The sequence below is a fragment of the Dasypus novemcinctus genome, chromosome 1 (genome assembly GCF_030445035.2).
Source record: "Dasypus novemcinctus isolate mDasNov1 chromosome 1, mDasNov1.1.hap2, whole genome shotgun sequence".
Taxonomy (NCBI): domain Eukaryota; kingdom Metazoa; phylum Chordata; class Mammalia; order Cingulata; family Dasypodidae; genus Dasypus; species Dasypus novemcinctus.
Genome location: NC_080673.1, coordinates 121,389,536 through 121,409,985, shown reverse-complemented (window position 1 = coordinate 121,409,985; position 20,450 = coordinate 121,389,536). Strand labels below are relative to the sequence as shown.

Here is a 20,450-nt window from a genome sequence, read left to right as displayed (position 1 = left end):
CAGAAGGGCATAGTGCAACATCCTTGACAGAATGGAAGGAGGAGACTGCCCGTCTGCAGACAAGACTCATAAGTAGAGTACTCCAAGCCATGGAGGCTGGTGCCCATCCTCCACTGGAGGCAGCAGCTGGAATTGAAAGCTCTGCTTCCCAAAAATAGGGGAGGAAGAGACAGTTGGGCACCAACTTCAGCTACTGATGAGTAAATTCAGCGTGCTAAAGCATAATCCTGAGAATAGCTGAAGTTTGAGCCTGTCCAAGTCAGAAAGAGGCCAAGAGCCGCCATCTTAACTCTGCACCTGGTACAAGGAAAAGTAGCGCAGACTGAAAATCACAATGCTGGTAGGGAACAGATTCTTTCCATCCACGTCAGACTGCAGCTCTAGCTTAGGCCCCAGTGCCACCTTCAACAAGGAGGACACTGTGGGGCCTGCGCCAGCCTCTCTGGGAAATTACCAGCCAAGCCGCAGAGGCTGGTGATTATCCTACTCTCGTGGCAAAAGCTGCCCCGGAAGCTATTCTGTGGCTGGAATTGGAAGCTTCATTTCCCAAAAACAGGGGAGAAAGAAAAAGTTGGCTGCCGATTTCGGCTACTGACTGGTAGACTTGGCTGGCTAAGATATAACGCTGGGAGCAGCTGAGGTGTGAATCTGTCCAAGTCAGAAAGAGGTCAGCTGCCATTCTGACTCTGCCCCCAGCCTGAGGGGAAGCCTAACAGATTGAAAATCACAGTGATAGTAGGAAAGGGTTTCTTTCACCCAGATTGGCCTGCAGCCCTAGACTGGGCTTCAGCCCCACATCTGGCAGGAAGGAGGCTGGCAGTCCCTGAACCAAACTATCCAGGCAACTGCAGGCATCTTTGGCTGGCACAGACTGAAAACTGGAAGTCTACTGAGGCAACTGCAGTCATCTAGGACCTGCACGGCATAGATTCCTGCCCACAACTGCAGTTCCATTCCTGCCCCAGGCAAGGGAGAAAGGGATGTGATGCTTCTTCAGCTTCTCTGGGCAACTATAGTCTAGGCCTGCATGACTTGGATTATTTCACACAGCTGTGACTCTGTCCCTACCCCTGGCAAAGGAGAAAGATGGGAGAAGCTTCAACAGTCTCTGGGGCAATAAGGGTAGTTTGAGCACCAATTACATCTTTGGCACCACAGCTTATAGCACCAATTACATCCTTGGCTCCTACTGCACAACCAGCAAGGCAGAAAGGGCAGGCAGCTATAACTAAAGAGAAAAGCTGCACCCAGAATAAATATTCAAGTAAGCCAGAGTCAAGACACCAACAAAAAATTACAATCCACACCAAGAAAGAGGAAGCTATGGTCCAATTAAGGGAACAAGATAAGCCTGCAGGTGACATAAAGGAGTTCAAACAACTAATCATAGATGTTCAAACAAATCTCCTTAATAAACTCAATGAGATGGCTAAAAAGATTAAGGATATTAAGATGACACTGGATAAGTACAAAGAAGAATTTGAAAGCATACACAGAAAAATACTGATCCTATGGGAATGAAAGGTGCAATAAATGAAATTTTTTAAAAAACTGGAATCATATAATAACAGATATTAGGAGGCAGAAGCAAGGATTGGTAAGCTTGAAGAAATGGCCTCTGAAAGAGAAATACAAAAGAACAGATGAAGAATGGAAAAAATTGAACAAGGTCTCAGGGAACTAAATGACAGCATGCAAACATATGTGCCATGGGTGTCCCAGAAGAAGAAGAAAAGGGAAAAGGGGCAGAAGGAATATTTGAAGAAATAATGGTAGAAAATTTCCTAACCCTATTGAAGGACATAGATATCCATGCCCAAGAAGCGCAACACTTCCATCTGAAAAATTCCAAGAAGACCAACTCCAAGACGCATACTCATCAGAATGTCAAATACCAAAGATAAAGATTTCCAAGAGCAGCAAGAGAAAAGCCATGCATAATATATAAGGGTTACCCAGAAAGATAATGTGATTTCTCACCAGAAACGATGGAGGCAAGAAGATTGTGGTCTGATATATTTAAGATACTACAAGAGAAAAACTTTCAGCCAATAATCCAGCAAGACTGTCTTTCAAAAATGAGGGCAAAATTAGAATATTCACAGATAAACAGAAATTGAGAGAATTTCTAAGCAAGAGACCAGATTTTCAGGAAACATTAAAGGGTGTGTTAGAGCCTGAAAAGAAAAGACAGGAGAGAAGGGCCTGGAGGAAAGTCTAGAAATGAAGATTATATCAATAAAAGTAACTAAAAGTGTCAAGAGAGTGGTGAAAATAAAATGACAGATATAACTCAAATAGCAATAAACTTAACCAATGATGTTGTAGCAGTTTGATATGGTTATGAATTCCAAAAACAGATACTGGATTATGTTTGTAATTTGATCTGTACCTGGACATGACTGAGTTATGATCAGGGCATTGAGTCACCAGCCTTTGGTGGGTGGGAACTCACAGATAAAAGGCATGGCAAAGAACAGAGTTAAGGATTTCTGATGCTGGAGTTTTGATGTTGGAGTTTGATGCTGAAGTCTTAAGCTGGAGCCCCAGGAAAAGAGACAGAGCCATTCGCTTGATAGTCTACAGCTGACCTCGTGGAGGAAAGAAAGGAGCTGAGCCCAGAGGAACCCAGAAAGACTGAATCCTCACAGACATCAGCAGCCATCTTGCTCCAACATGCAGAAATAGACTTTGGTGAGGGAAATAACTTAAGCTTTATGGCCTGGTAACTGTAAGCTCCTGCCCCAGATAAATACCCTTTATAATTCCCAGCAGATTTCTGGTATTTTGCATCAGCACCCCTTTGGCTGACTAATACAGATGTAAAGCACTTGTATTCAGAAAACTACAACTCAATGTTAAAGAAATAAAAAAAGGTCTAAATAACTGGAAGAACATTCCATGCTCATGGATTGGAAGACTAAATATCATTAAGATGGCAATTCTATTCAAACTGATATAAAGAGTCAATGCAATCCCAATAAAAATTCCACCAGCATTATAAAAAAACCTGAAAATACAATCATCAAATTTATTTGGAAGGGTAAGGGGTCCTGAATAGGTAGAAACATTTAAAAAGGAAAAGCAAACTCTCATCGCCAGACTTTAAATCATATTACCTAGCTGTAGTGGTAAAAAACAGCATGGTACTGGCATAAACACAGACACAAAGACCAATGGAACCAAACTGATGGTTCAGAAACAGACCCTCACATAAATGGTCAAGTGATTTTTGACTAGCCTGTCAAACCCACACAGCTCGGGCAGAACAGTACATTCAACAAATGGTGCTGAAAGAATTGGATATCCATAGCCAAAAGAAGGAAGGAGGACCCCAACTTACACCTTATCTAAAGATTAACTCAAAATGGATCAAAAACCTAAAACTAAAAGCAAGAACTATAAAACTTCTAGAAGAAACTGTAGAAAAACATCTTCAAGACCAGGTGGTAGGTGATAGATTCTTAAAGGAGATAGGAGGAGGACTGAGATGGACTACTGATGTTTAATGTGTGTAGAAGTTTTAATTAGCTTTACTGTAAAAGTGTTGAAATGTATAGAGTGGATGGTAACACATAGTAACAGCTAGTTTATAAATGGGGATGTGGCTGAAAGTGGCAGTCTAGGTATGTAAATGCCAAATGACAGAATGCTAGAGAATAATCTAGGAACTGAATAGCATGGAAAACCAAGAGGTGGATGAGAACTGTGGTTGATGGTACAGATGCAAGAATGTCCTTTGTGAGCTAGAGCAAATGTCTATCACTACTGCAGGGTGTTAGGAATGGGGAGAAACATGGGAAAAATACAGCTAGAGTGACCTATGGACTGTGGTTAGCAGTAATAATATAATATTCTTGCATGTATGTGAAAGATGTACTGTATTGATAATGAGGCAGTATGGAAAATGTGAGCCAAATGTACACTATGGACAATCAGATGATAATATCTTATCTGTAGCAAATGTTCCACCACAGTGTGGTGTGTTGATGGAGGGGTGTTGTTTGGGAATTCTGCACATGTGCATGATTGTTTTATAAGGTTACAACTTCTGTCATAAAAAATATATTTAGAAAATAATAATAGGGTGGGATGGGGGAAAAACACACCAAATATAAGACAAGGACTATGATTAGTAGTAAGATTTTGACAATATTCTTTCATAATTTGTTAACAAATGACTCAAAGACAATGCAAGGTGTTGGTGGAGGGTTGATACATGGGACCCCTGTATGATGGTATGCATGTTTGCTTTGTAAGTTCACAACAATTACCATACACTTGTTTATGTATGTTCATATATAACTGATATAAAGATAATAATAATAGGGTTGGTTGGGGGAAAAATACTTTGGTTAGTAGTAATATTTTGACCATGCTCTTTCATCATTAGTTAAAAAGGTTTAACAACAATGCAAGTTATTGGTGGTAGGGTGAGGTATGAGAGTCCTGTATGATGTTATATATGTTTGTTTTGTTAGTTCACAACTGTTATTATATACTTATTGTTTATGTATGTTTATGTATGAGTGATATATCTCAAATTAATTTTTTTTTAAATGCCAAACCCATTTCTGGTACTTTGCATTATCAACTTTTGGCAAACTAAAACAAGATCTATATAGCAAAGATCTGATTTTAAATTCTTTTAGTTTGTTTTAGTAACTTTTGACTTTTTTACTCCCAATATTACAAAAGTACCATTTTTACTAAAAGATTTTCAAAGTCCAGATTAGCACAAAGTAAAAATCTCCTGTGTCTCACTATCTAGAGAAAATCACTGTAACATTTCATCTTTTCTGTTTATGACTGTGGTTTTTAAAAATAAGAGAATTAACAGTGATAAGTGGAAAATTAACAGTATCATACCATGAAAAATAAATACTAGAAACTAGAATAGAGAACTGAGTTTGGGTATTTACTAAAACACAACAAAACTCACAAATTACTACCTTTCCATTCGCCTGAAAACATTACAATAGCTCTTGATGTTAAGATGCACCTTTTTTTTAACCTTTTAAAGTTTCTAAAATAAAGATGTCTTACTGTTCACGAGCAAATTTAGTGATACCCCCCACTCCCACCAAAACAGTTTTTCATTTGATGATACTTCTTACCATCTAAATCTTCTCAGAAACAAGAACACACAGTATGAGAAAAGGATCCAATTTGGGTTAAGAACCCCTTTTGTTTCCAACTTCTTATTTTTAAAAATTTCAAACCTTTGTAAAAATTGCAAGGAGACTATGATGTATACCTTATATACTCCTCAACTAGATTTACTGATTTTGCCACATTGGTTTATTCTTTTTTCCCTCTCTCCATATATATATATATATATATACATACATATATTTTTTAATCATTTGAAAGCTAATTGCAGATACCATGACAGTTCACTCCTACACACATCTTTCAGGATAAGAACATTCCCCTATAACCACAAGATGATTACATACTGAAAATATGTATCATTTGTATGTCATTTAGGTCATATTCAAATTTCCCCAACTGCATCAGTAATATCCTTTATAAATGCCATTCCCCCATTCAAATTCAGAATCCAATTAAAGATCATACATGGCAAGAATTTCAAAGTGTGTCAAATATATCTGAAGCCCGTATGACATTTCACATCACATCTTAAAGAACATTTAGGTTTTCTCTAGGTACTTAAAAAAAAAATCACAAAACTGTAGAGTTGGAAAGGACCTTAAGAAAAACAACATATAATCAACTCTCATTTATTAGGGAGAAAACTGAGAACTAGAGAGGTTGGTATGCCTTGTTAAATCAAAACCACTCCTAAAATTGGCAGCTAAGTGAAGTGTTAAGAGCAGGGCCTCTGGGATCAAATTGTTTGGGTTGGAAGTCAGCAAGATCATGTGATTAGTGACCTTAGGCATGCTTAACACTGCTCCTCATTAAGGAATCTAAATGTCAACCAATTATTGTAACTCCCCCTTTGGAAATCCCCTAATTGTCTTTATAAGCCAATGTAACTTGCTAACCATTTTGAGACTCTTGAATTTCAGATCTCCCTGCTAGAGCAGTTTCTCTTTCAATAAATCCTTATTATTGAATACTGATTTTTTTCTTGTTAAAGTTTTATTCATACATTCAACAAATACTCATTAAGTATGTACATGAGAAAAAATATTAAACTTCTCAAAACCATCCTTTCTTTACTAAAACATGATGGAAACATATTTATCACTATTTAGTAATATTACATTTCAGTTGGACTATTTCCCTTTTTAAAAGAAGGTCAAGGAGAAGCCACAAACCATAAAACTCTATAAGACTTCCTAGTGTGCGTGCAACCCCACTACAGAGGGGCAAAACAACAAGAACAACAACAAGAACAACAACAAAAACAACAACAAAAACAAGATTTAAAGCTTTAGTTTCTATGTCCCCTAAGCAGGAAAAAAAGAAAAAAGGCTGAAAGTACTTAGCAAATATTATAACCTTACAAGGGAATTATTTCTTGTTTTAAAATATGGAACAAATATGCATAAATTCTCTGGATTACTGAGTATCAATGACAAGAAATTCGCAATTACATTTAATGGTACAGAAACTATCATGAGAACATTCCCATTTCTTTACAGAGCAACCACACATACATTCATATTGAAAGCAGAAGAAATCATCAAGTTTCTCATAAATGCTTGCTTTCTTATGAAGATTTAAAACTTAGAAATAAACTGTTCAATTGTTGCTTGACATCAAATGTTATGGAAGACTCATTTTCTTAAGTATAAAGACCCTAAAAGAGCAAATTTTATAATTTCAGGGGTTGGCCTAGAGTATTGTGGTATACTAAAATTTTGATTCATTAATTACTTGCAATAAATAGTGGAAAAATCTTTAACACATTTTCACACTGTTATGGTATGATTTAGCAACCATTTTTTGGTATGGAAAAGCAAATGACTAAATATTACTTAAAATAAAATGTAACATAAAAACATTTACGCTAGCTTTATAAGACACAGATTTCCTAAAATTTAAAAGCAAAACAAAACAACCAAACAAGCTTATCTGATAATTTAAAGTAGAAAAATAAATAGAGTTCAAAAAATTAAAAAATCAAGTTCCCTGGAACAGCCACAAAATACCTGGCATGGTTTTCCAGGACACGAAGTGGAGAGGATGCAAATCGAAGATCCCACATCTGGATCACTGGTAACCTGTCATCTTCAGAGGCAAGGACCATCTGAGTAGCAACATCAGGATGCCATGCCAAACCAGAGCAATGCATCTGCAGATAGAGCTCACATTGTATCAATCAAATCACATTATGAAAAGCCAAAAGAAAAACTGAGGTCTATGCCTTCATTAACAAAAACGTAAAAAACCTAAGAGCTCAGGACCAGTTCATTAAAAAAAAATTGAACTAGAACTATTAAATTTTACTAAACAGTCTTAGATGATGTTTCACTGTTTTCATTTTTCCAACTATTTGATACATACAAAACCACTGTAGGTCAGAAGAATTCTACATCAAAAATAAGTTTTTCCTAAAATTGTAATTAGGGAAAAGCTTCTACAGAAATTTAAAATATAATTTTTTCAGGAAAAAGAAAAGAGATGAAAGACATAATTAAGAAATACAAACACCCTCCCACTACTTTATCAGGAAAGCCAAGGCAAAATGTCTAAAGCAGCAACCGCAATTTAAATTTTGACATGGATGAATTAACAATATTGGGACAATTACCTGAATGTTCAGATCTTACTGAATGTTCCAGAGGAAAAGTGGAATGTTTGTATGCTTTATTTCATTGAAATTTTGTTTAAAAACTCCTCATTCATTTGCAAAACAATACCTTAAAGAAATATTTGTCAAATAGTTCCCCTTTCCCATTGTTCCTTACTCTTTTTTATTATTCCCATTGTTCCTTTCTCTTTTTTATTATTTCTAGAAAAGTTACAGGTTTACAAAAATATAATCCATAAAATACAGAGTAAACACCTTGCATTTCTGCGGTACATTTGTTATAATTCAAGAAAGGACATTTTTATAACTGCAGTATGAACTATAGTCCATCATTTACAACAGAATTCACTGTGTTGCATAATCAATGTTTTTAATTTTTCTACTAGTAAAACATATATATGACAACCTAAACTTTCCCCTTTTAACAACGTTCACATATATATTTCAATGTTGTTAATCACATTCACAATGTTGTGCTATAATCACCAACATTCATTACCAAAACTTTACAATCAACCCAAACTCTGTAAAATTTAACCATTAACTTCCTATTCCCTACCCCATCCTGGTCCCTAGTAACCTATATTCTAGATTCTGACTCTATTAGTTTCCTTATTCTAATTTATTTATCAGTGAGAGCATACATTATTTGTCCTTTTGTGCCTGGCTTATTTAACTCAACATAATGTCTTCAAAGTTTATCCTTGTTGTCATGTGAAGAAGAATTTCATTCCTATTTAATGTTGAATAATATTCCACTGTATATTTATACAACATTTTGATGAACATTTGGATTGCTTCTGAACAAATATCTGTACAAGTCCCTGTTTTCCATTCTTTTGGATATATACCTAGTAGGATTGCCAGGTCATATGGTAATTTTATACTCAGCTTTCTGAGGAAATGCCAAACTGTCTTCCATAGCGGCTGTATCATTTTACATTCCTACCAGCAATGAATGAGTGTTTCTATTTCCCACATCCTAACACCTGTAATTTTCTGTTTCTTTTATTTTTAATAGTAGCCATTCTAGTGGGCACTATCAATTGTGGTTTTGATTTGCATTTCTCTAATAGCTAATAGCTAATGATGTTGAGCATCTTTTCATGTGCTTTTTAGCCATGTGTGTATCTACTGTGGAGAAACGTCCATTAAAGTCTTTTGCCCATTTTTTTATATTTTTGAGTTGTATAGTACCTTTATATATTCAGGATATTAAATCCTTAATGAACATGTGGCTTCCAAATATTTTCTCCCATTGAGTAGGCTGTCTTTTTGTTTTCATGATGAAATGATCACAGTGTATAATTCTTCTAATGTGCTCTTGGATTTGATTTGCTAGTATTTGGGGGAGGATTTTTATATCTATATTCATAAGAGGAACTGGTCTGTAATTTCCTTTTCTTGTATGATTTTTACAAGTTTTGTTATTAGGGTGATGTTGGCCTTAGGAGTTAGGTAGTATTCCTTCCTCTTCAATTTTTTAGAACAGTTTAAGCAAAATTGGTATTAATTCTTCTGGGAATGTTTGGAAGAATTCACCTATGAAGCCATCTGGTCCTGTACTTTTCTTTGATGGAAGGTTTAGAATGACTGATTCAATCACTTTACTTGTCTGTTGAGATCTTCTATTTCTTTTAGAGTCAGTGTGGAGTTTTTTTGTGTGTTTTTCTAGGATTTGTCCATTTCATCAAGGCTGCCTAATTTTTTAGCATACTGTTGTTCATTTTTTATTTCTGTGGGGTCAGTATTAATGTCACCCTTTCACTTCTGATTTTATTTGCATTCTCTTTTTTTCTGTGTAGCTAAAGACTAATCTTTAAAAAAAAACTTTTGGTTTTGTTAGTATTCTCTGTTGTTTATTTTCTATTTCATTTATTTCTGCTGTAAACTTTACCTCTTCCTTTCTATTTGCTTTGGGTTTAGTCAGTCTGTTTTTCCTAGTTGCTTCAAGTATGCAGTTAAGGTCTTTGATTTTAGCTTTTTTTTTTTAAAGCAAGCATTGAGGGTTATAAATTACCCTCTCAACACTGCCTTGGCTGCATGCTTAAGTTTTGATACATTGTGTGTTCTCATTTTTATACGTCAAGACATTTATTGATTTCCTTTATAATATCTTCTTTGATCCACTGTTTAAGAATGTGTTATTTAACATCCATATATGTGTGAATTTTCCAGCTCTCTGTTATTTTCAGCTTCCTTCACTGTGATCAGAGAAGAGGCTTTGTATATTTTTAATCTTTTTAAATTAGAAACTTGTTTTGTGAGCCAACATATGGTCTATTGTGGAGAATGAGTCATGCGCACTTGAGAAAAGCGTATATGCTGCTGTTCTGGGGTGCAATGTTTTGTATATGACTGTTTTTTTTTTGTTTTTGTTTTTTTAAGATTTATTTTTATTTATTTAATTCCCCTCCCCTCCCCCGGTTGTCTGTTTTCTGTGTCTTTTTGCTGCGTCTTGTTTCTTTGTCCGCTTCTGTTGTCAGCGGCACGGGAAGTGTGGGCGGCGCCATTCCTGGGCAGGCTGCTCCCTCCTTCGCGCTGGGCGGCTCTCCCTATGGGTGCACTCCTTGCGTGTGGGGCTCCCCTACGCGGGGGACACCCCTGTGTAGCACGGCACTCCTTGCGCGCATCAGCACTGCGCATGGGCCAGCTCCACACAGGTCAAGGAGGCCCAGGGCTTGAACCGCGGACCTCCCATGTGGTAGGCGGACGCCCTAACCACTGGGCCAAAGTCCGTTTCCCTGTATATGACTGTTAGGTCTAGTTCATTTATCGTATTATTCAAGTTCTCTGTTTCATTATTGATCTTATGATCTTCTGTCTGTTCTATCTGTTGATGAACAGATTATTGTAGAGGTGTTTCTCCCTTCAGTTTTGCCAGTGTTTGCCTCATGTATTTTGGGGTATTGTGGCTAGTTGCATAGATATTTATGCTTGTTACTTTTTTTTGGTGTACTGACCCTTTTATTAATATATAGTGTCCTTGTCTCTTGTAAAAGCTTTTGACTTAAGGTTTATTTTGTCCAATATTAGCACAGATACCACAGCTCTCTTACGGTTACAATTTGCATGGATTATATTTTCCATCCTTTCAACATATTTGTATCCTTAGGAGTAAGGTTAGTCTCTTATAAACAACTCATAATTGGATGATACTTTTTTATCCATTCTGTCAATCTGTGTCTTTTCATTGGGGAGTTTAAACATTAACATTCAGTTTTATTACTGTAAAGGCAGTACTTACTTCAGCCATTTTGTCCTTTAGTTTTTAAATGCCTTTTCTTTTTTGTCTCTTTTCCTTAATTGCAGCCTCCTTTCCTGTATGGTAGATCTTTTTTTATCTGATTGATCATGTTCTCATTTCTGTTTCTGTATATTTTCTTTTTTAATTTTTATTGAAGTATATCATTCATACATGAACACACAATAAGTGTGTATAGTAAAGATTGCGAACTTACAAAATAAACATACATAACATCACACAGGGGTCTCATACATCACCCTTCCACCAACTCTTTGCATTGGTGTGAAACATTTGTTACAAACTATGCTAGAGCACTGTCAAAATATTACTATCAGCTATATTCCTTATCTTACATTTAGTGTATTTTTCCCCCAACCCATACTTTTTTTTTTATGTATTTTTGTTACAGATATTGTGAACTTGCAAAACAATCATACAGATGTGCAGATTTCCCATACAACTCCACACACAGGTGGAACATTTGTTACATATTATGAGACAATATCATCAGACTATTACCACCAATCATGGTCCATAGCATACATTTGGCATACTTTTCCCATACACCCTCCATTATCAACACAGTATAGCTCGGCATGAATGCTAGAATATTATAGTATTGCTGTTAACCACAATCTATAGGTCAGACCAATTGTAGTTTTCCCATGTTTCTCCATAATCCCATGACCCTGCAATAGTGATGTACATCTGCTCTAGCTCACAGAAGGACTCTCTTGCATTTGTACCCTTAACCACAATTCTCAACCACCTCTGGGTTCATTGTGTTATTCAGTCCCTAGATTATTCTTTGGCTTTCTTTCTACTGACATTTACTTCCCCAGACTACCTTTTTCAGTCACAATCCCATTTATAAACCAGCTGTTACTCACTATAATGTGTTACTATCAACTCTATCCATCTCCACACTGTTACAGTCAAGTTAATTAAAACTTCTACAAACATCAAGTATCCACAGTTCTTCTCAACCTTCCTCTTATCTCCTTATAACCTATACTCTAGGTTTTAATTCCATGTGTTTATTATTTGTATTTAGTTCATATTAATGAGACATGCAATATTTGTCCTTTTGCATCTGGCTTACTTCACTTAGTATAATGTCTTCAAGACTCATCCATGTTACCACATATGTCCCTATTTCATTTCTTCTTATTGCAGCATAGTATTCCATCATACGTATATACCACATTTTGTTTATCCATTCATTGGTGGATGGACACTTGGGTTGTTTCCATCTTTTGGCAATTGTGAACAATGCCGCTATGAACATTGGTGTGCAGATGTCTGCTCGTGTCATAGTTTTTCAGTTCTCCTGGATATATTCCTAGTAGAGGAATTGCTGGATCATATGGCAGTTCTATATTTAGCTTCCTGAGAAATGGCCAAACTGTCTTCCACAGAGGCTGCACCGTTTTACACTCCCACCAACAGTGAAGCAGTTTCTTATTTCTCTACATCCTCTCTAGCACTTATTGTTTTCTGTTTTTTAAATAATGGCTGTTTCTGTGTATTTTTAACATACTCTGTGTGGTTATCCTAGGCTTTTATTGTACAATCTATGTCTGAAAAGATACCAACTTAATTTCAATAGCATACAAAGTCTCTGTCCCTAAATTCCTTTGTTTCCTTTCTTTATATTGTTTTGTTCCACAGTTTTTAACTGTTTATATTTTACATGGTCATTATCAGGAAATACAACTTTTTCTTGTTCAATTGTATTCTGACTCTACAGGAATTAAAGAGTAGGAAAAAAAAAAGAGTAGAGTTATATATTGAGGATAAAGTACTACTGGGTTTTGCTTTTACCCATTTAGTTACCTTTATTAAAGATCTTCACTTCTTTATACTACTCTAAGCCACTCTCTCCTGTCTTTTCCTTTCAAACTAAAGAAATCCTTTTAGCAATTCTTGTAAGGCAGGCCTTTTGTTCACAAATGGTCTCAACTTCTGTTTATCTGTGAATATTTTAACCTCTTCCTCATTTTTGAAGCATAGTTTTGTGGGATAAAGAATTCTTGGCTTGCAGTTTGGTTTTCATATATCTTACCACTGCCTCATTGCCTCTATGGCTTCTGATGAGAAATTCACACTTAGTCTTATTGAGGATCCCTTGTATGTGACGAAAGCTGCTTTCAGAATTCTCTCTTCATTCCTTCTGCCTCTTTTCCCTTCTTTGTTCCTTCTGGTATTCCCTTGATGCATGTGCTTGTATGTGTCAGACTGTCACTTAAGTCTCTAAGACACTGCTCAATTTTTTCTATCCTTTTCTCTATCTGTTCTTCTGTCTGTATGATTTTTATTGTACTGTCTTCTAGTTCACTGATCTTTCTTCTGTTCATTCAAGTCTGCTGTTCTATGCCTCTAGTGTATTTTTAATCTCCATTATTGTGTCTTTCATCCCTATTTTTTAATAAACTTCCAAAATCTTATTTTTGTGCACATATTGTCTTAATACCCTTTAGTTCTATATTCACAATTAGTTTATTTCTATCTATATTTTCTTTCACTTCCTGATTTAGTAGATTTGTTGAACTTCTTTGATTAGTTGTTCTAAACTGTATGTCTCCTCTTAAATTTTAATTTTTTCCTTGAACTGAGCCTTATCTTCCTGTTTCTTAGTATGGCTTGTAATTTTTTGCTGTTATGTGGTATCTGATTATTTTGATGTTTTAAACTCTGAAGATCAGTTTCTCCCTTTTCCCTAGGTTTTACTGATGATTGCCTTTATGTTAAGTCTCCTCTTGGATGCTTGGTCAATTTAATTTGGACCTTTAGAATTGCTTGTGTTTAACTGCTCATATTTTCTCAGTCCTTCCACACCTGATTTTTTGCCTTGGATATGTGATATAATTTTTAAGATTGTCCTCTGGTTGCAACTGTTTCCAGGAAAAAGCTTCCTTTCCTCTATTCTTTCCCTGGGAATTCTGATCTGTTCTGTTTTTGTGCAGAATTTTATCCACAGCTCCTATGGTTTGTTTAATTTCTCTTCCTTACCCAATGTCCCTCTTTCCTTATACTTTTCAGTTCTGGGCCGTTTCCTGTGTTATAGCAGTTCATTTTTCCTTTTCTTTCCTCCCCCCTGAGGCTTTTCTGCCTCCAGTTTCTTCCCCATTAGAGCACCATACACCTCAGAGCCATATGGAATCAACGCAGAAAGGACCATTTTGCATTTAGGTGGTCCAGCAAACAGAGAACTATTATGTGCAGCTCTTCCAGTTTTGAGGCACTCTCTTTTTTTTCCCCTGAGGGTGCTTTGTATGCAGTATTCCTCTGCCACTGGTGTTTCACCCTGGGTCTCTGTGGATGTGGGTCCCTGTTCCTGGCTCTATAGTATGCACCCATAGTAGGAAGGTCCTGGGCCACGCTGCCCGTGTGTGACTCTTAAGCCGCACAGGACACAGTCAGCGGGGCAGGAGTCCAGATTGGCAATTCCAGTATTTACATACTTCTTCTACCTGATTTTGTTTTTTTTACTTTTTCTTCAATTCAGCATTTGTGCAGTCTTTTAACTCCAGAGTTCCAAGCAAGCGGAATTTATCCTTTTATTAACTGATTTTGAGGGGAGACTTTTCCAAGGGATGTCTTACATTGCCATGTTTATGATGTCACTCTCTCAAAATATTTTTTTGTTATTATTGTAGTTTTAAACTTATGTATGTATTATCTAATTTAGGCAAACTCATTTTGAAGAACATTAAACTAAAAATTTAATGAAAAACAAGGCCCTAAATTGTCTAAATTTTTTATTGTACCTAAGGACAGAATATCATGGAATTTTTAAGGTTGAGAACTTAATGTGTTATAAGCACTGCTTACTGGGCAATACCTAAATCAGAGAAAGTGTTGAAGTCAGGAGTTTTGAAACTATAAGTTCAGTCATAAAATCCCTAGCAGGAAAAATCTGTACATTCTAGAAGGTAAGGCTGAATTAAAAAGTTGCTATAATCCTTTGAAACAGCTAGTACAGCAAAATAATCAGTTTATCATAGATTAAGCCCCTTAATTAACTAACCTTGTCATCATTAATAATATCCAACAAGGTTATTGGGAATTTTTAAAATTTTGCCCCGGGCAAAAATCTTTCATTCCAATGTGACACTCAACGAGAGGCCAGGTTACAGCTTTACAGACATTTTGTTGCCAACTGTGCCAAACAATATAGGAATACCTATACCAGAAATGCAAACAAGTTTGTCACCAATCAGTCATATACTTACTCTGTTACTATGATCACTGACTTTGATGATGGGTTCATTTTTTCGAAGATCCCACACAGTGGCCCGGCCACTGGGACTTGCTGATGCTAAAATATGCTGAACTTGTCTATTCCATGCAATGCAGCTGATATCTTCTGGAGGCTATAAGTAATAAACAATTAACACCACTTCTCTATTTTAAGCTTTCCTTTTGACTTTATGATTTTTATTCTAAGTTTAGATATAATAAAAAATACTGAGTAGTTATCAGTATGTACAAAATTAATTATATCTATGAAAACTACTAATTTTGGTCCATTTTGTTCACTGCAGTACATAGAACAGTATCTGGTGGTGGTAGGTTCTGAATAAATATTTGCTGTTGAATAAAGGACTCAGTAATGTTTTGAAGAAACATGCTTGTTAATAATTTACTATACTGAAAAAAAATAAATGAATTCTAAACAATTATTTTAAATATACACGTTTTAAGTAAAAAAAAAACTTAAAATTGAAATAAAAACACTTAGAAGAATACTCGGTTAGTTTTTCTTCAGATTTTTTAATCAAAATCAATCTAATACCTGTGTTTTGGCTCCTGGTGTCATTGGAGTTGCAAAATTGTTTAGATCCCATATGTAGATTTCTGATTCATTAGCACCAGATGCTACCAGATTAGTCTGCAATAAGAAATAACTAAATATCATTTATGAATAATTAAGAACTCAAAATCATTCAGTTCAGAGCCAGAAAGGTCTTTCAGTTTTACCTCATAAAATTTTTCCATTTTATTAAGAAAGCACAATATACATACATGAAATCAACATTCCTAAATAATTATCCACAATTCTTATGCAAATTTCAACAGTTTTTAAGAATGTTATAAAATTTTTTTACCAAAAATTTTGCTGAACTAATTAAAATATAAAATATTTTTAGAATTAAAATATAAAATATTTTTAAAATAACAATTACGTAGATAAATTCTTTTAAAAAGTATGCAACTACGTGAGCATTATTATTTTTTAATCAATTAATTTTTTTATTATTCATTTCTCTCCACCCCCCCAACCCGGTTGTCTGTTCTCTGTGTCTATTTTACTGCGTCTTATTTCTTTGTCCACTTTTGTTGTCAGCGGCACGGGAATCTGTGTCTCTTTGTTGTGTCATCTTGTTGTGTCAGCTCTCTGTGTGTGTGGTGCCATTCCTGGGCAGGCTGCACTTTCTTTCGCGCTGGGCGGCTCTCCTTATGGGGCGCACTCATTGCGCATGAGGCTCCCCTACGGGGGGACACCCCTTTGTGGCACGGCACTCCTTGCGCACATCAGCAATGCACATGGGCCAGCTGCACACGGGTCAATGAGGCCCGGGGTTTGAATCGCGGACCTCTCATGTGGTAGACAAACACCCTAACCACTGGGCCAAGTCCATTTCTCTGTGAGCATTATAATTTGTGGTTTTTCATCTCTGGAAAGGGATTTGATTGTGGGAAACAATAAAAGGTCCCCAGTTATCACTTTAAAACAGATAGCTGAATCATAAACCAAAATGTATCTTTCACAGGATATCTCCTGGGCTAGACAAGATAGGATTAGTAAAATCTTTGTGTTAAATCTTTATATACTTCTATTTCTTTTACACTCAACCTTGTTCCTGGTGGCAATATTTCTAGGTTATCTCTGTTGTATACCTTTTGGGTCAAAAACCCCTGAAATTTTAGAACAAATTAGAGTAAAATAATGATCATCATATATTAACTTTCATTCTCATAAATTCTTCTCTAATCAACCTGCATATAATTATGAAAAGAGAAGAATTCTATGGTAGCAGCCACCTGTAAGGCCAGGCACTTTTACCAAAAATAGATGTTAAATCCAATTAACACAGGAACTAACTAATCAAAAGAGAAGATATCACAAACTGTAGAAGAGAGGAAGTTTGAGTTTCAGTATTTCTAAATTCTATCTTTTCATCAGCCAAGAAAAATAATCACCTAAAAGTTTCTTACTATAATATCCATTTTATGGTGGTTACAGTTAAATATCCTATTAACTCAAGATCTTTATTAGTAATGTTTATGATGGCAACAGAGGGTAATTAAAGAATCTTAACTGCCCACTCATAAAATCTGTGTTATATTTGCACTAAATGTTTCTAATTATTTGAGAGAATAGTAATCTTTTTGTCATAAACACAGAATTTCTCAAAAAAATATTAAGAGTGGATTAACACAGATACCATAGCATCAGCTGGGTAACAGAAATGTTAGACTAGCACAAACTTTTAAAAGGCAAGGCTTCCAACCTATGGGGCTCCTAATGTTTAAAAAGAAAAAAACCAATCTGATGGTAGAGCACATCTGGGCTTCTACAATTAAACCTACTGGCCTTATCCCCTCCATGGAGTTAGTATATTCATCCTCGACCAGCTCTGAACTCAACATTCTTCTAGTACCACTAATTCATCAACCTGCACAGAACATACCTTCAGCTTTCATTTCCAAGACTGAGGTATAGTGTATTCATACACATATTTAAAAGTAGAATACCATATATTTTAAGAAAAATCTAACCTGGAAAATATTCACATCCAAGGCTCTCACTGGGCCAGTATGTTTGTCATTCTGGGCAATCACAACTTCTTTGTCTCCAGTTAAAATTTTAGAAGGCTCATAGAGAATAATATTTCCATTTTCACCACCTGCAATCAGAACTCCAGAGACATTTCCTTTGGAATCCATCTTATGAGGCCCCCAAATCAACTTGTGGTACCTTTAAGATAAAATGACTAAAATAACTAATTTTTTACGTCAGAGAAAACAATATGAAATTAAACATCAATCCTTTATGCTTTCATAAATACTCCAAAAACAGTACTTCCTGTCTCTTCCTGCTAACTGTGCATGGCTTAGGTAAAACAGTATTTTAGTATTTATTTATATTTACACCAGAATATTTGACTTTTTTGGGGGGCATATTTGATTTTGAATTTGTCTATTCATCTTTAGAAAGTACGAACTTTTGTAGCAGTTATGTATGTATATATATTTTAGGTACTGGGGGTCAGGGAATGAACCTGGGACCTAATATGTGGGAAGCCAGCACTCAACCATTGGGCAACATCGGCTTCACTGAGTTGGTTTTCTCGTTTGTTTTGCTTTTTCAGGAGGTACTGGGAACCAAATCTGAGATCTTCCATATGTAACAGTTATATATTGTGACAAAGTATATTTGATTTGTGTGTCCAAAGACATCGGCTTACTGGTACACCAATGTTCACAGCCTTTTTCACAATGGCCAAAAGATAGAAAGAACCCAAATGCCCATCAGCAAATGAATGGATAAATAAAATGTCCATATAATGGAACACTATTCAGCCATAAAAAGGAATAAAGTTCTTTTTTTTTTTTTTTTAATTTATTTCTCTCCCTTTCCTCCCCGCCCCAGTTGTCTTTTCTCTATGTCTATTTGCTGCTTGTTCTTCTTTGTCCGCTTCTGTTGTTGTCAGCGGCACGGGAATCTGTGTCTCTTTTTGTTGAGTCATCTTGCTGCAGCAGCTCTCCGTGTATGCGGCACCATCCCTAGGCAGGCTGCACTTTAGTTTCACGCTGGGCGGCTCTCCTTATGGGGTGCACTCCTTGAGCATGGGGCTCCCCTACGCGGGGGACACCCCTGCATGGCACAGCACTCCTTGCATGCATCAGCACTGCGCGTTGGCCAACTCCATACGGGTCAAGGAGGCCCGGGGTTTGAACCACGGACCTCCCATGTGGTAGGTGGATGCCCCAACCACTGGGCCAAGTCCGCTTCCCAGGAATAAAGTTCTGATACATGCTACAACATGAATAAACCTCAAAAGCACCTGCTAAGTGAAACAGCCAGATACAAAGGACAAACATTGTACAATTATTTTTCAATGAAGTATCTAAAAGTATTTAGAAATTCATAGACACAGAAGGCAGACTAGAGGTGACTACGGGCTTAGAGGAAGGGGAATGAGGAATTATCACTTAGCAGTAGTTAAGTAATACAACTTTTTGGGTGATGAAAAAGTATTAATAGAAGGTAGTAATGATAGCACAACATTACAAAAGTAATTCATGCCACTGAATTGTATACTTAAAAATTGTTAAAATGGCAAATTTTATGTTTTATATATATATATATGGACTAGAAAATGCTTTTACCATTTGAAACCATGAGAACCTGGACAAGTTACATAATCTTCCTAAGCCACCTTTAGTTCACTTGTAAAATCAAGCTTCTCCAGAAAAATAAAGGAACTCTATTTCACTATAGAAACACACAAGTAGACTGTTAAATAGTAAAGATGCTAAGAGTCTGAAATTTTCCAAGAAAAATAATGTATCTGACAGCGGAAAAGTGTTTGAGGGAGCCAACTCAGGGGAGCCAATGTGGCTCAGTGGTGAGCACTGGCGTCCCGCATGAGGTCCCAGGTTCAATTCCCAGTCTCTCAAAAAGTAAACAAATAAACAAACAAATATTTTTAAAAAATAATGTCTGTTATGACAAGTACTTCTACAGGTGGAGAATAAAATATCATGGTCTCGTACGGAGACACAATATGAAGGTGACATGGAGGAATGTAATGAGATAGATGGTGGTGAGCAGAAAAACTGCTAAGTATCAACTACAACAACACATAATTACATAATCATGTGAACTTAGAGGTAAACTGCATACCTGTGAGAAGAAGAGAAAGTGGCACAAGATTTCATATCCAAGGATGGATCAGAAAGATCTAATTCAAATATTTCAAGGGAAGCACTAGTACTAAATGTTGCATCCAATTGCTGAGCAGATGTTCCTACAGAAAATACATTTATGGTAACTACACGTGCAAAAACAAAAGACTCAGAGAAAACTATACAAAATAGAAAAGTATGTTTTTCAATTATCTTTCTCATGAATGGTACATTAGCAGCTTAAATCTCAGAATGTATATCATAGAGCAGATGCTTAAATGACAATAGCAATGAGATTCTGGTACAATTAAACAGGGCTGAGAGATAATGTTTGTAAGGGGGGTAGTGCAGATTATTTTTATATCTGTTATATGTTTTTTAAAGGTTCTCTGTAAAAACAGTCCCATGATTTACTGTATTTTCTTATGGTCATATAAATGATATAATCAACTCTTGTAACTTGAAAGTACTAGCATCAAAACTGCTCTTCATTAAACTGATATTTACTAGCTGTCTTTCACATGTAAAACAGTGTGCTTAATACTGAAGAAATAAAGG

The 20,450-nt window shown here is 36.0% G+C and overlaps 1 protein-coding gene across 50 annotated transcripts in view; it reads right to left on the bottom strand.

Moving 5' to 3' along the window:
* Window positions 1-20,450, bottom strand: part of SEC31A (SEC31 homolog A, COPII coat complex component) — a 106,346-nt gene that overhangs the window by 65,738 nt on the left and 20,158 nt on the right. For 47 of the 50 annotated variants that reach the window (XM_004472648.5, XM_004472651.5, XM_004472654.5 and 44 more), the window contains 5 exons: window positions 19,891-20,014; window positions 17,760-17,958; window positions 15,772-15,867; window positions 15,209-15,349; window positions 7,125-7,267 (listed from right to left, as the gene is read on the bottom strand). In XM_004472648.5, the coding sequence (XP_004472705.1) occupies window positions 7,125-7,267; window positions 15,209-15,349; window positions 15,772-15,867; window positions 17,760-17,958; window positions 19,891-20,014 (703 nt within the window). The remainder of the gene's footprint in view (window positions 1-7,124; window positions 7,268-15,208; window positions 15,350-15,771; window positions 15,868-17,759; window positions 17,959-19,890; window positions 20,015-20,450) is intronic. The other 3 variants (XM_071215757.1, XM_071215783.1, XM_071215790.1) reach the window with 1 other exon arrangement.